Source organism: Anolis carolinensis, chromosome 2 (genome assembly GCF_035594765.1).
Source record: "Anolis carolinensis isolate JA03-04 chromosome 2, rAnoCar3.1.pri, whole genome shotgun sequence".
In the NCBI taxonomy this organism is placed as follows: domain Eukaryota; kingdom Metazoa; phylum Chordata; class Lepidosauria; order Squamata; family Dactyloidae; genus Anolis; species Anolis carolinensis.
Window position 1 is genome coordinate 121,665,910 of NC_085842.1, and position 15,636 is coordinate 121,681,545.

Here is a 15,636-nt window from a genome sequence, read left to right on the forward strand (position 1 = left end):
TTCCTGATTACAGGAGAAGGTCCTTTTCTTATTGCTTATTCTCTCTGACCACTGAGAATAAACGTCTTTTTTTCTACAGCCACCGGAACTCTCTTTGTCTCATTACCTCAAACCTTTGTCTGCCATTTCAAAACTACTCATGAAATGGACTGTACCATGAAAGAGTCTATTCAGGACCTTCTTGCAGAAGTGAAAAACAAACGTTGACAAAAACCAGTGGGTAACTCCAGCTATTTCCTTGCATGTCCATGCCCAAAGTAGAGGCCATTTCTTGGATGGTTTATTCCAAAAGGCTCTTGGAATGAAAAAACTGTGACAGGTGTCACTTGTAAAATTGCTTGTGCTACACAAATTTTTCCCCCATGTCACCCCTTCTATAATCCAAGGGCCACTTGGAGCTAGGAATTCAAGAAATATTTGTGGGACTCTGGTGGGCATGTGATTTCTTCCCCCTACTTCCATAATTGTTCTTACTTCTCTTTCTTCTCTGCCATGGTTGCTGCTGGGAACTATTGCACACTATCATCTCTTCCTATTCTGGCATGCTACTTAAGTCTAGACATGTGAGCAAACTTCATTCTTATTGGGTTGTTGTATGTTTTCCAGGCTGTATGGTCATGTTCTAGAAGTATTCTCTCCTGATGTTTCGTCCACATCTATGGCAGGCATCCTCAGAGGTTGTGAGGTATGGAGAAACTAAGCAAGGAAGGTTTATATATATCTGTGGAAAGTCCAGGGTGAGAGAAGAACTCTTTGTCAGTTAGAGGCCAGTGTGAATGTTGTAGTTAATCACCTTAAACAACCACTTCAACTATCATGTCAGACTACACAGAGAAGCCATTGAAATTCACAAGCATGTGGACAACTTCAACAGAAAGGAGGAAACCATGAAAATGAACAAAATCTGGCTACCAGTATTAAAAAACTCAAAACTCAGAAAAGTAAATAAGAAGCAACACTCTGAAAACAGAGGAGTTCCAGACAACCAGGAGCAGCTAACGACTCTGAACAAAGGATGCCCCCAGGCAGGAAGAAGCCAGGAGATGAAGCTATTCAATGCTAATTAAGGTGATTACTACAACATTCACACTGGCCTCTAACTGACAAAGAGTTTTTCTCTCACCCTGGACTTTCCACAGATATATATAAACCTTCCTTGCTTAGTTTCTCCATACCTCACAACCTCTGAGGATGCCTGCCATAGATGTACGCGAAACGTCAGGAGAGAACACTTTTAGAACATGGCCATACAGCCTGGAAAACATACAACAACCCTGTGATCCCGGCCATGAAAGCCTTCAACAACTTCGTTCTTATTGTTTCTTCCGTGTCTTTCATGTCTTCCGCTTATTCGGAAGCGCGAAACAGAAAGCCCCCCTCCCCACGCGAAACCCAGTTCAACATGAAAGCCTGCTTTCTTGTGGAGCTGAAATTTCATGCGTGCACGCTTCTTCTCTTTCTCCTCCTCCCTCCCTCGCACCCACAATGCCCTGCATTCACTCACAGGAATCATGGCCAGGCAATTCTACATCTGGACCTCAGCATAAGGGCGAAAGGAACCACTTCCTATCTCTCCTTTCCAGGTGTGTGTGTGTGTTGGGGGGGGGGGGGTATGTTACTGTGCCAGCACTTGGGTGCAGGCAGGCAGGCACTGAGAGGTGAGTGTGCACTTTCCAGGCCTGCCTGCGCCCCACTTTCTTTCCAGGGAGAGTTCTTGTATGGTGTGGAGTGTGCAGGCAGGCCTGGAAAGCTTGTGCACACTTCTCAGTACCTGCCTGCAGCTGAGCACCTGCACAGTCACACATGCCCTGCTGCCCACTACACTTTCCAAGTTGAAAGGAGAGAGGGACAGTGGTTCCTTCCTGCTTGCTTGGTGAGGTCTGGATGTGGGGCTGCCTGGCCATGACTCCCATGAGTTAATGTGGGACATTGTGGGCGTGAGGGAGGGAAGGAGGAGGACGAAGAGAAGAAGTGAAGTGCCTGTCAGGCAGCTGAACACCTCAGGAAGGAGAGCCAGTGGGTGGGACGTCCTCCCCCCATCATGGACCAATTTTAGGCCCCGCGAAACAAAACAATCAAAAACAACCCTTCCATTTCAGGAGACTTTCCGAAAACTGATCAGGCCCCACAACAAAAGCTGAAAATGAAATGAGATAAGCTTTTACGCGAATGCACACCACTACAGTCATCTTCCCACATTTGCAGTTTTGACTTTTGTGGATTTGATTATTCATAGATTAGATGAAAAATGTTCCTTAGGAATCTCTTGGTTCTCCAGTATGACAATGGTCAACTTTCGCCAGTCATGCTGCAGGACGTAAAGGTTTCTAGAGAGATCCTTCAATATGATTCTATAACCAGCTTCCAGCAGAAGTTGACCATAGGGCTGTGCTGGAAGATTGAGAAGGTCATAGAGAGATATTCACTCAGGTAAAACAAACATCAATTTACAATTTTTCACTTTAATGGGAGTCCTGTGTTGTTACCCGCTGCAATTGTGGAGGACTGTCCATATGTTCTCCTCCCCTTTCTTCTCTCAGCCATGGAAAAAAATATCTGCTTCTATACAAGACTAGCTTCTGGTGAGGTGCACATACAGTAGAGTCTCACTTATCCAAGCTAAACGGGCCGGCAGAAACTTGGATAAGTGAATATCTCGGATAATAAGGAGGGATTAAGGAAAAGCCTATTAAACATCAAATTACATTATAATTTTACAAATTAAGCACCAAAACATCATGTTATACAACAAATTTGACAGAAAAAGTAGTTCAATACGCAGTAATGTTATGTTGTAATTACTGTAGTTACGAATTTAGCACCAAAATATCACTATATATTGAAAACATTGACTATAAAAATGGCTTGGATAATCCAGAAGCTTGGATAAGTGAGACTCTACTGTACTGGGCAAATCCATACAACAATGTGAAGTAGTCTATGTGTATTCACATTATACACATCATCTTTCTCGTATTGCTCTCTGTGAGGAGCTTCCAACAATGTTCAATAAAATATTTTGCCTTCAATTATTAATTTGAGAAAAATTAGAAGAGGAAAATGGGGGAAACCCAGGAATTACTTGGTCAGAATGTTTCATTAGCATTTAGAGCAGTGGTTCTCAACCAGATGTATTTGGCCTACAACTCCCAGAAATCCCAGCTAGTTTACTAGCTGTTAGGAACCCCGATGGCGAAGTGTGTTAAAGCACTGACCAAAAGGTCCCAGGTTCAAATCCCAAGAGCAGAGTGAGCGCCCGCTGTTAGCCCCAGCTCCTGCCAACCTAGCAGTTCGAAAGCATGCTAATGTGAGTAGATAAATAGGTACTGCTCCAGCGGGAAGGTAACGGCGCTCCATGCAGTCATGCCGGCCACATGACCTTGGAGGTGTCTATGGACAACGCCGGCTCTTCGGCTTAGAAATGGAGATGAGCACCAACCCCCAGAGTCAGACATGACTGGACTTAACATCAGGAGAAACCTTCACCTTTACCTTACTACCTGTTAGGATTTCTGGGAGCTGAAGGCCAAAAACCTCTGGGGACCTTAGGTTGAGAACCACTGATTTAGACTAAGAAAATAAATGAGCAGTGCATCTGCTTCAGAAGATGATAACTCAGTGCTTTCCAGATGCTTTAGCTTTCAACTCCATTCTCTTCCTATTCACTGGCTAGGTCAGATGGAGCTGATGGAATTATTGTCCAAAACATCTGTGAACACCAGTTTGCCTACCCCTGGCATATCTAAATGTCTTTGCTTTCCAACCCAGAGAATAAAGCACACATAAATCTGTTTACTAGCATGGGTTTTTGGCAACTGACTGGCTGCTGAGTCTTTTAGCAGGCAAGTGAAAAGAAAGGTATCCAGCTTGCTCTGTCTCCACAGGCACAGAAATACTAGTTTATTTTAGCAAGTCTTGCATAATGTGCTGAATATTCTGTTTCCTTTTTAAATAATGTGTGGTTTTAACAGGTTTCAATTTTTTTATATTTTAATTCCATGTTTAGCTTGCATTTTGTTAATTTTTAACTCAGTTTGTATCAACGGTGGCAAATCATTTTGAATCCCAGACTGGGCCGCAACAGTAACAACAATAACAACAGACCCTTAGCAGATTGAAACTAACTTACAATTAATTGACAATATCCAAGATTTTCCTACTTTCACAAACTTACTAACTTCTTTTCTCCTTCCCTCTTTTTTTTTTAAGTCAGGGAATGGCCCCAACTAGCGGTATTTCTATTTAAATGCAAGGGCCTTCTCTAAGGAGTTTAATGTTTTTATGGAATAATAGAGACACTATGATATTTTATTTTTCAAGGCTCCTCCACAGAGAGCCCTAACTGTTCAACCCTAAAATGGCAGATATTTAGACAGGTTTTGTTTCTATATGCTTAACTATTAACTATTGGTTTCAGGTTCTAGCTCTTTCTGAATTCTGAAACATTTTAATTCACTGGTTCATTTTAATCTTTGTATGGTTTTGTAAGTTAGCTGGACACTGCTTTTAGCAATAAAATTGCAAAACTATTTGAAGTTTATAGAAGAAGTTTTTTAAATAGTATACATGAGAGTGCATGTACAGACTGGGAGGAATGGGAAATAGGCTATGCACAGAGTGGAAATACACTACACCCAAGTCTCCAAAGATATGATAAGACTTCTTTGTTCTGCAAGAGTGATTTTGAAATGCTGATGAAATTTTAAAAGGGGGTCAATAAAGAATATTTGCAATGGCTAAGGCACAGGTGACTGTTGAAGCCCAAAATACTGAAAAGATACAAGAAGATGAATGTGAAGTCTCATTTAATACTGGGATATCGGAATTACGTTGAGTATCTCTTATCAGAAATGCTTGGGACAAAAAGTGTTTTAGAGTTTGGATTTTTTAAAATTGTGGAATGCCTGTATTCTAGGTATATTTTCATATATGTACATAATGAGATATCCTTGAGATGGAATCCAGGACTAAACTCAATTCATTTGTGCTTTATAAACAGCTTATATACGGCAGCAATTAAAACCAGACGGACAATGACTGACCCCGCAGGGCAGCTATCTACCGGGAATACAGCCAGAGCTATTTATTATAACTGAAATGCTGCAAATGCCCCCTCTATCCCCCTTTAGAGCCTCCCAGTGGTTTGATACCTACTATTAGCCACCCCTGCCCTTTAAACTATAAGCATAGTCTGTTTTTAATCTGTTTCTCTTATAACATGTTTTTAGCCTGCCCTTTTATTTGACCATTATGGGAACTGCGATTCCCCTTTTTCGGGCGCCTGTGCCCATTCTTATATATGCTGGTAATAGACCGTAATAAATTGTTGATTGAACAGCTTATACACATTACCTAAAGGTAATTTTATACAATATTTGTAATGATTTTGTTCATGAAACAAAGTTTCAGGACATTGAACCATCAGAAAACAAAAATGTCACTCTCTCAACCATTCATATGGACAATTTCTAATTTTGGAGGATTTCAAATCCTGGATAAGGGATGCTTAACATGTCCTAATATTCTGATACTGATGCTGTGCACCTTTAAGTCATTCCCAAACCCATCACAGGGGTTTCTTGGCAAGATTTCCTATGAGGCTGATAGTACGTATGTGTCTTGCCCAAGGCCACCCTGTGGGTTTCATGGCTCAGCAGGTAATTTTACCCTGGTCTCCAGAGTTGTAATCCAAAGCTGAAACCACTACATCACAATAGCTCCAATGGCACTGTAACCTGATTTTTCATTTTTTTTTAAAAAAAAGAGTAATGAAAAAAATCTCCCTGTCCATAACAATTGTTTCTTCCAAGATATTTCAGAGTTTGGGGAGACTTCAGAGACTATGGCTACAGAGTTTGGGAGACTACTGAGAGTAAGACTACAGAGTTTTTAATATTGAAAAAAAAGCTTAATTACTACTGAGACAAGGTTTGGGAGTTTTATCTCAGAAGTCACATTTGTAAGCAATTTGACATTACCCCTAAAATTAGAAATCCAGAAAAATCTGTACTTGAAAATGACTTTTAACCTTTTGTTATCCTCTGAAATCTTGTTTCCAAATACTTTTTAACTTCTCAAATTAAATTTATAGTGTTTAAATGGTTATATGTGCCATTTTGGGAGATTTACAGATTTTAATCACAATCCTATGAGCATTAGATTTGTCATATAATCTTGAATAACTGTTCATAATCCCCAGCAAAGATACTTAACACTTGTTTAAACTACTGAGGGCTTGATTAGAAAAGGGATTAAATTTTAAAGGATGCTGCAAAGAGTAAATTAATGGACTTCAAACATTTTCTTAAAACCAAAAAAAGTATTCTGGAATGAAAGGCTTTAACAGGGAGTTGCCTCAGGAAAATCTATCTTTTAATTAGGCAGCTTCCTTTGTAAAGTATTTTTTTTTTTTAAAAAAAACCATTGCCTTTTTATATATTTCAGTTGAAGAAAAATCTGGATATTAATTCTGCAAGTTTGGACATAAGGATCTCCTTAAACACATATAAGTTTTCCTGTTAACAAGTCTCCTCCTGGCCATTCTGTCTTTTATAGAAAGGTATTCCATTTTTGCTGAGAAAGAAAAACAAAAATACTAGCATTTGAAAGACATTTCTACTACATTCCTATGATTAAGAACAGTAGTAGAGCAAATACAAACTAGTAATAATTACAGTATATTTAGAGATTGAAACATGGGGATAACATGCTGAGAGTTTATAATGTAATCTGTAAATGTACTGGTTGTGATTTCTGTACCCTTATTTGACATTTTCCCCCTCTTTGATCTGATGTATGCCTCCTATAATGCTGAACATCGTATCATGTTTTTTTTTTTGGGGGGGGGGGAACGGTTTCTATTAAATTGTGATCCTTATAGTTGTATATGGCATTCCAAAAGCCCCCGAAATTGTAAACTCATTTTCTTCATTAAGATTGCAGCACATGAACAGAATAAAAAGAAGGAAATACAAACAGAGAAATCACCTGCCCGTCCTTCAAATAAACAGAGAGATGATCTAGTAAGCAGTTCTTCACTTTCTTTAAATGTTTAATTTTATCTTGCTCATCGTAAAAGTACAATATTATCATGATTTCCCCACTAAAAATAATTGCCAACAGCTATATGACTGTGAAGAAATCTGATTAAGGACACAATGTGGTGCTACCATATAAAAATGTCTTAAGGTAAAGAAGAAGGCAGGAAAATGTGTTAACAAGTCCATTGCATACGGGCAAAAAGACGCTATGGGAACAAATGAGTGAGGGGCCAGTGTAATGCAAATTCAGTAGATTGGGGCTGTCACAGCAGACAGGACAAATGGAAAGGTTAAGCTATGTTATGGAAACTGGAATATTTCTATGCCTCTCCCCTTGTGAAGAAGTCCCACCAAATTTTGCTAGAACAAAAACAAACAATGGTATTTAATGAAGCAAAGGGAATGGCGGATTTAAATTTTTTCATTTGTATGTGGGAAACAGCGGAAGGCAAGACTTCTTAGTAGAATACATTCGATACTTTTGAGACATCTGTTTGTAATGTTCTTTTTTCCCTGTTGTCAGAGTGATCCTGTACTAGTTTTTGCCATTTTTCCATCACGATAATACCCCCATTTCCAATTGTTTTGCTTAGATGTACTAATTATTGAAAATGTTTGGCAAGATTCTTCCCTGATACATGGAACAAATACAACAAAGGTGTGTTTACATTATTACTTTCTATATCCATTAGCCTGTGCTCAATTTCATTACTCTGTGATATTTTTAGGCCTGTCATTTGTTTTATGCATAGCACTCATTCTTAGAGTAAGGGGTGAGACTGGCTCTCAGGAACTGAAAGTAAACTAAAAACAAAAGCAATTACTGAACTGAAGAACTACATTGGCACATTCAAATAAAATGCTTATGGTGGTGTACAGTAATATCTAATCCTGCTCATCTCAACCTCTCTACATTTTGGACTATAACTCTCAGCATTATTTTGCATTTATCATGCTGTCTGCAAAGAGAAACTACATGATGAGAGACATAAGAGGGTGGATCTGATTCTATCAAAAATTAAGGAATCAAGCAGCTGATTTTTATTTTGTCTCTACTTCAATAAAATATTTAATAAGCTGATGTAATGGCAGATATAAAAACAACAACTGGTAATTGTTTGGTGGTAGCAACAGGTGCTTTTTTCATGGATGGAAACCTTTTATTGTTGTTCTGATTCTGATATTATGTATAATTTTCAATGTTGCAATATGATGGTTTTGGCAACTCTTCTGAATTTTTAAACATCCGGTTTCTCAGTATCACAGGGTCAGAGAAAGCTGATTTATACACCAAATAACACATTATTTAATGTGTTGTTTCATGACAGATTGTATAAAATTCTTTGTTTGGGTTCCAGATACATTTTAGCTGGCTGCCATTTTGTGATTTTTAATGACATGTATGTTCTAATATCTGTTTAAACCATTACAAATTTGTAAAGCAGTAATCAACAATTAACACAACAGAACAGACTGTATTTCAAATTGAAATGGTATAGGATGGAAATATCCTAAAACATCATTAGTGTGATTGATGTACACTTTTTGGGACCATTTTTATGCACAATTCCTATCACCAAGTTACCCTGCGTCCTGGTATGATATATAATTGTTGTTTTGATTAGCATCATTAATAAATGGGTATCAACAGTTAAACAGCCAGTAGCTTGATTGCTGAACTACAACCCTGGAGACCAGAGTTCAATTCCCTACTTAGCAAGTGATATTATTATTTATTATTATTTGCTTCATTTATACTCCACCATTCTCACCCCATGAGGGATTTATACACTCTCAGCCTTAGAAAACTATGTGATAGGTTTGCCTTAGGATCATCAAAAGTCAGAAACATCATTTCTTACTGACTCTGGTAGATGAGATTTATTTGCCTCCTTCACATGTCCATGAGCACTTGAAACCCTAATCTATTGTCAATCAGAATTGTTTTGAGTTGGTTTCCATGTTGATGCCACTTCAACATGGTTACTTTTCAATATAATGACATAATTTCTTACCCCATCCCTACTTTTACGGCACATTAGGCCCAATTATTGCAGCATTATTATTTGTTGGGTTGCAATTTTTCTTGTTGCTGGAAGCCCTCTCATTTACGTTCTAACATGTATAAGCATGATTACAGTCAATATTTGCTATGAGTTTATTTGTATTAATAGCTTGCTTTCAGCTGCCTTCGGTAACAGGGATTTTTTTTTAAAAAAACAATTCATCATAATTTTGGAGTGAGATAAACTTTTAAAAAGGGTCATATTCCATATTTTGTTTTATGAAGGGAAACCATTGTCAGGTTTTGAAACCATATTTCTTTATGGCCTTCAGATTTATCATATGGGCTGTGCATAAGAAGGCTGCATATTTAAGCTGACATACTTTAAAAACTTATCTCAGCTGTCAGAATTTTCAGTTTAGATGAAAAACATAAGTTAATATTTAATACAAGCATCTGAAAAGCTATGGGACAGGTATGTGGACAAATATTATCTTTTTCCTAAGATGTAACAGAAATTTGTTTAAATAACGTGGATGCAAGAATGTGTTTGTGCTGTCCAGGAGTAACTTTTTGCTTACTATTTTAGGAGCATCTTTGGTTTTATTATGAATTTTGAGGTTGGCCTCTTGGGTACTGATAGATTTAGATTGAGGTTTCAAATAAATAAATAAAGAAATAAATGAGAAAGTGGAAGCAAATTCCACAGGAACGCCTTGGGAAAAACTATGACCAGAGAGAAATTGTGGCTTTCAAATGTTTGTTTTGAGGCTTTATTATCTAAGCAAAATGGAATATTCTATATTGGTGCTTCTTTGTGAAATATTAAATTATCTGGGGATGAATGCTTGCCTGAGGACCCTGTGTGAATGAATTAGCAGGAGGAAGAGTGAAAGGAGAAAAGAGGAAAACAGAACTATAAACTGGACAGAAGAATTGACAGATGGAAATATATTTTCACAGGATGAATAGATATGTATTCTCAGTAAATGGTTCTGGCAGAAGTGGGGCCTGACAGTGGAGATGATATTGTGACAGTTATGATTTATTCACTCCCTAGCTTCTTCTTTGGCAGCATGCATGAATCCTAAGGACAAAATGTATTAGTATGGTGAGAACCCCTATATGTTCCCAAAAAAATATTCATGAAAAGAACATGACTAAGGTTTCATGTTTCAACCACTTAAATGATCACATTCATATCCAATCCTATTTAAACACCATCTGCATCTGCACACTGTAGAATATAAGATATATCATGCTTTCTGTGTGTATGATATTAATGTCATTGCCCATAACAATATCCTCCAAACATCCTCCGTAATTATCTGATGAATAAGTTGAAATATGTGCAGACACTTCTGAAATCTTAGGTCATTGAGGGACATCTGAAAGGAACAAACCATGTAAACTGCAAACCATGTAAATCCCAATTGTAAACTCCAACAGGAAACTCTGAGTTTCACCCAGAGAGAGGAAGCAAGCCCTACAGTGTTAAAAAAAAAGAAGTCTTTCGGGTCACATCATTTGTCCAACAAGAACACCGAGTTCTCTGTTTCATTTGTTTCAAAGGAAACCTAACAACAACACTTGACAATAACAGGAGAGAGGGTCTTTCTCTAGTAAAATGACTCATGACGAAGCGTGCATAACCCTCTGTTCTTCGGGGGCTGGGAATTGGAAGACTTTTGCTCACCTCCCTCATTATCCTTGTTATCGGCACAGGAGGTTTCCATAGCAACATTGCATCCAGGCCCTCTCCAGCCGGTCTGGCAGACACACTGCCAGCTGTTCTGACCGAGTGTGCATCTCCCATTGCCATTGCACAAATCGGGGCAGCCATCTGGTTGAAGAAATGAAGAAGATAAGTACAAGAAATACAGATTTGCACCAAGATTCGACGCGCGAGGCTCGTTAGACATTGTTACTGTGCACCCAAAAAGACAGCCGGTGGGCAGGATTGGACATGCGTGCCGGTGCAAGGAGCATCTTTTGGCGTAAAGGAGGACTGCAAGAGGTGGGAGGCCAAAGGCAAATAAGGCATGAAAATTATGGGTAGCTTTCGCTGTCAAAACAAAACAAGTATCTTTAGGCTCTATTTTAATAGCAAGGCCAAATTAAAGTTTCTACCTTATTTTGAGGATGTGAGCATCCTGAATTCTGAAATAAAGCCACAAGTGAGAAATGGATTTGTGTTTAGTACAAAATACAGTAACAGAAAGAAGAATGAATGCTTTGCTTCTTCTACTTAATGTTATATCCTCTCTCAGGTAAATCCCCTTAAAAACAGAACAGATGATTTAAAGGCTCCTAATGATTAAAGGCTGTTTTCCTTTTTTGCTGTGTGCCTTCAAGTCATTTCCAAATAATGGTGACCCAATGGTAACCCTATCACAGGGTTTTCTTGCCATTGCCTTCCTCCCAGGCTGGGAGTGTATGAATTCCAACTAATTTCACTCTTGGATAAAGTGATAAATAACACATACATTTCACACAACAATTCTTAAACAAAGACTGGACTCTTCAATAGTCAGTCGAATAAACTGTTCTGGAGTAAGCATATCTATGTTAGAGTAAGGTTGAGAACCCACATATGACTTTAGCTCTGCCTGCACTATTCTATGACTTTTCCCCCAGTAGCTGTCAAGTCCCAGGAAAAGCGGCAGCTGCTTAGAGAAGTATGTGTGAGTGTGTGCGCGCGTGATTCAGATCATGTGGTTGTGGGAGGACTCAGCTTGAGTGCACTAGATTTCTTTTGCCTGGAAGATCTGAGCAGTCACATCTTCATGGTCTCAAATGCCTCTTCCTCCTGCTTTCCCTTGACAGCTGCCTGGGAGAAGAGTGGGTTATTGCATGGAGCACAAGGGCAGGAAAATAACCCTTTGTTGCTCCACCTACCCACACACATCACTAGCAGGGTGCCAGCTTGAAAGTGATAAAACTGACTTCCTTGTATTAAAATGAAGGGAGGTAAAGGACTCTACTTGCTGAAATGCCTTCCACAAATTGCACACAAAGCATCCAGAGGTCATGTTCTGGTTGCATAATTTGTGTGCAGAAACTCTGGGGGAGTATAGTGTTTGCTTTAGCAGAGGGCAGTCATTTCTTGTAGTGATGCACAGACCTCATGACATACGCACATCAGTTGTAGTGTTGTGCTCCAAAGAAAAGCTGTATCATTGTACAAATGACAAATAGGTGGCTAGAGTTGGATGTAAACTGAATTTGGACAGGGCTTTAGTTAGTTAAAATGTGGGTGTGGGAATGAGGGCATTGCTTCTTCATGGGATTAAAATAAATATACTGCCCACATTTGGGGATGGAGCTGTGGCTAGTAAAATAAGAATACTGCACCTCACATGAAATTTTCCTTCAGTCCCCAAATTTCTAGTACTGTAGAGAGTAAGACACCAAAAAACATTCACACCCAGGACTCTTACATTGGTTGTGTTCACATTACCTTGTCAACTTTCCCTCCCCTCTCATTTTGGTTGCCTAAACTGTATTAATATTCATTTGAAGACTTCAGTTACTGTGATGCTAGAAAGTCACGTAAATTTCATGGGGAGACAGAATTCTTATTTGGTCGACAATACATTAATTTTGGTTATAGTTAGACGCTCAAATGTGGAGAGTGTATATATTTTAGTCTTCAGCTAAATCACACATGTCACTCAAAGTTTGACATGATTAAAAGACATTTCCTCTGCTGTATGTCTTTTGCTTAGCACTTTTAAACACACTTGCTACTTATTCATGACCTCACATCAGTCTGGCATGCAGTATGATATGAAAGCTATCAATCTCAGATGATACCTCTGACTAAATTATCTGTAAATATTGTCAAAGGCATAAAGTGAAATGTTGTGCATAAAATCATATTATGCAAGGATAATAGGATAGCCTTGCCAGTCAGTTTCCTGAAGGTAAAGAGTCTCAGCAGAGACAACAGAACTTCTTCTTGCTCATTAAAACAAAGAGAAAGGAAGAAAACAACTTTTTCTCAGAGGTGGAAAAAATGGAAGAAGGCGGCAGGCCTTTTCTGGTAAACATATGACCCCCCCCCTTTTTTTTTTTTTGGAAAGTAGAAGTAGCAACAACACTGATCAACTGCAAAGGGCCAATATTTTCCAGTACCGTCTCTGGAATAACCCAGTAAGGGAAATACTTATCTAATAAAAAATAAAAGGACAAGATAGTTGCCTTATGCCATCTTGAATTCTTCCATAGATGATATAGAAAACAGGCTTTACTTCTACTTGTCATATATAAAACACAGCACAGAACAACTCCAGGATCCATGGGACTATGTGAAGCTGAAGATAATAGCAAACCCTATTGAAACGAATGGGCTCGGGCTGTGGCGCAGGCTGGAGAGCAAGCCAGCTGCAATTAATCACTCTGACCAGGAGGTCATGAGTTCGAGGCCCGCTCGGAGCCTATGTTTGTCTTGTCTTTGTTCTATGTTAAAAGACATTGAATGTTTGCCTATATGTGTAATGTGATCCGCCCTGAGTCCCCTTCGGGGTGAGAAGGGCGGAATATAAATGCTGTAAATAAATAATAAATAAATAAACGAAGAGCCTCTGCCCCAAGAATACCCATAAGGCAGACATGGGCAAACTCTTTTGCCCTGGGGCTGCATGCTGGGCCTGGCCAGGAGGGCCAGGCTGGGATGGAGGGCTGGGCCAGGAGGGAGGGCAGATTGGGCCAAGGAGCAGGTGGGGTTGGGGGGCAGGGTGGGTCCGGGAGGAGGTAGGGTTGGAAGTGGGGCAGGCCTAGGAGGAGGCGGGGCTGGGGTGGGGTGAGGCCAGGAGGGGATGGGGCAGGAGGGGTGGGGCCAGATCACCCTCTGGCTTTTTTCCTAGCATAACGACGGAGCTGCTTGTCCCATCCTTATGCTGGGAGGAGGCTGACACTTTGGAGCTCCCTCAGCTCCTGTCTGCCTCTCCCTTCTGCCAGCATCAGGACAGGGCCTCACCTCGTCCTAAAGTTGGGAGACGGGAGATGCAGGCAGCAGGCAAATGTGCTTTGGAGCAGGGCCGGCCCTAGATAATTTTCAAGTGTAAGCGAACAGAATTTTACCCTTCCCCCAAACCAATCACTGAAAAATAAAAGCAAAAGATCTTGGAGTCCTTCTGGACAACAAGTTAAACATGAGCCAGCAATGTGATGCGGCTGTTAAGAAAGCCAATGGGATTTTGGCCTGCATCAATAGGGGTATAGTGTCTAGATCCAGGGAAGTCATGCTCCCCCTCTATTCTGCCTTGGTCAGACCACACCTGGAATACTGTGTCCAATTCTGGGCACCACAGTTGAAGGGAGATGTTGACAAGCTGGAATGCGTCCAGAGGAGGGCAACTAAAATGATCAAAGGTCTGGAGAACAAGCCCTATGAGGAGAGGCTTAAAGAACTGGGCATGTTTAGCCTGCAGAAGAGAAGGCTGAGAGGAGACATGATAGCCATGTACAAATATGTGAGTGTCAGACTCACATGTGTCAGTGAGGGGAAGTCATAGGGAGGAGGGAGCAAGCTTGTTTTCTGCTGCCCTGCAGACTAGGACACGGAACAATGACTTCAAACTACAGGAAAGGAGATTCCACCTGAACATCAGTAAGAACTTCCTCACAGTGAGGGCTGTTCGGCAGTGGAACTGTGGTGGAGGCTCCTTCTTTGGAGGTTTTTAAGCAGAGGCTGGATGGCCATCTGTCGGGGGTGCTTTGAATGCGATTTCCTGCTTCTTGGCAGGGGGTTGGACTGGATGGCCCATGAGGTCTCTTCCAACTCTACTATTCTATGATTCTATGAAAAGCGTTGGATAAGTGAAAATGTTGGATAATAAGGAGGGATAAGGAAAAGCCTATTAAACATCAAATTACATTATGATTTTACAAATTAAGCTCCAAAACATCATGTTTTACAACAAATTGACAGAAAAAGCAGTTCAATACATGGTAATGTTATGTAGGAATTACTATATTTGCGAATTTAGCACAAAACATTGAATTGGGCTATAGGGCAGTGTGGACTCAGATAACCCAGTTCAAAGCAGATATTGTGGGTTATTCTGCTTTGATATTCTGGATTATATGGCTGTGTGGAAAAGCAATGAGGGTCCTTCCACACAGCCATATAACCCAGAATATCAAGGCAGATAATCCACAATTAAAAGGCCACCAAAAGGGAATCTGGCCCCCGGTATTAAAAAAACTCTAAAATCAGGACAGTAAATAAAGAACACCACTCAGAAAACAGAGGAATTCCAGACAGGAAACAATCAGGGCCAGCTATCACCTCCAAACAATGGATTCCCCCAGGCAGGAAGTAGACAGGCTTTAAAGTTGCAAAGCCATTCAATGCTAATCAAGGTGGCCACTTACAACATTCACACTTGCCTCAAGGACATTCCACAGATATATAAACCCCACTTGCCTAGTTTCCAAGAGACCTCACAACCTCTGTATGTGGGAGAAACAACAGGATGGGATGCTTCTGGAATATGGCCAGACAGCCCGGAAAACTCACAGCAACCCAGTGATTCTGGCCATGAAAGCCTTTGACTACAAATAAAGGGACCATTTGGAAATAAA

The 15,636-nt window shown here is 40.0% G+C and overlaps 1 protein-coding gene across 18 annotated transcripts in view; it reads right to left on the reverse strand.

The window, feature by feature from the left end:
- Positions 1–15,636, reverse strand: part of tenm2 (teneurin transmembrane protein 2) — a 1,150,537-nt gene that overhangs the window by 94,960 nt on the left and 1,039,941 nt on the right. For all 18 annotated transcript variants that reach the window (XM_062973910.1, XM_062973906.1, XM_062973905.1 and 15 more), the window contains one exon: positions 10,742–10,888. In XM_062973910.1, coding sequence (XP_062829980.1) covers positions 10,742–10,888 — 147 coding nt within the window. The remainder of the gene's footprint in view (positions 1–10,741; positions 10,889–15,636) is intronic.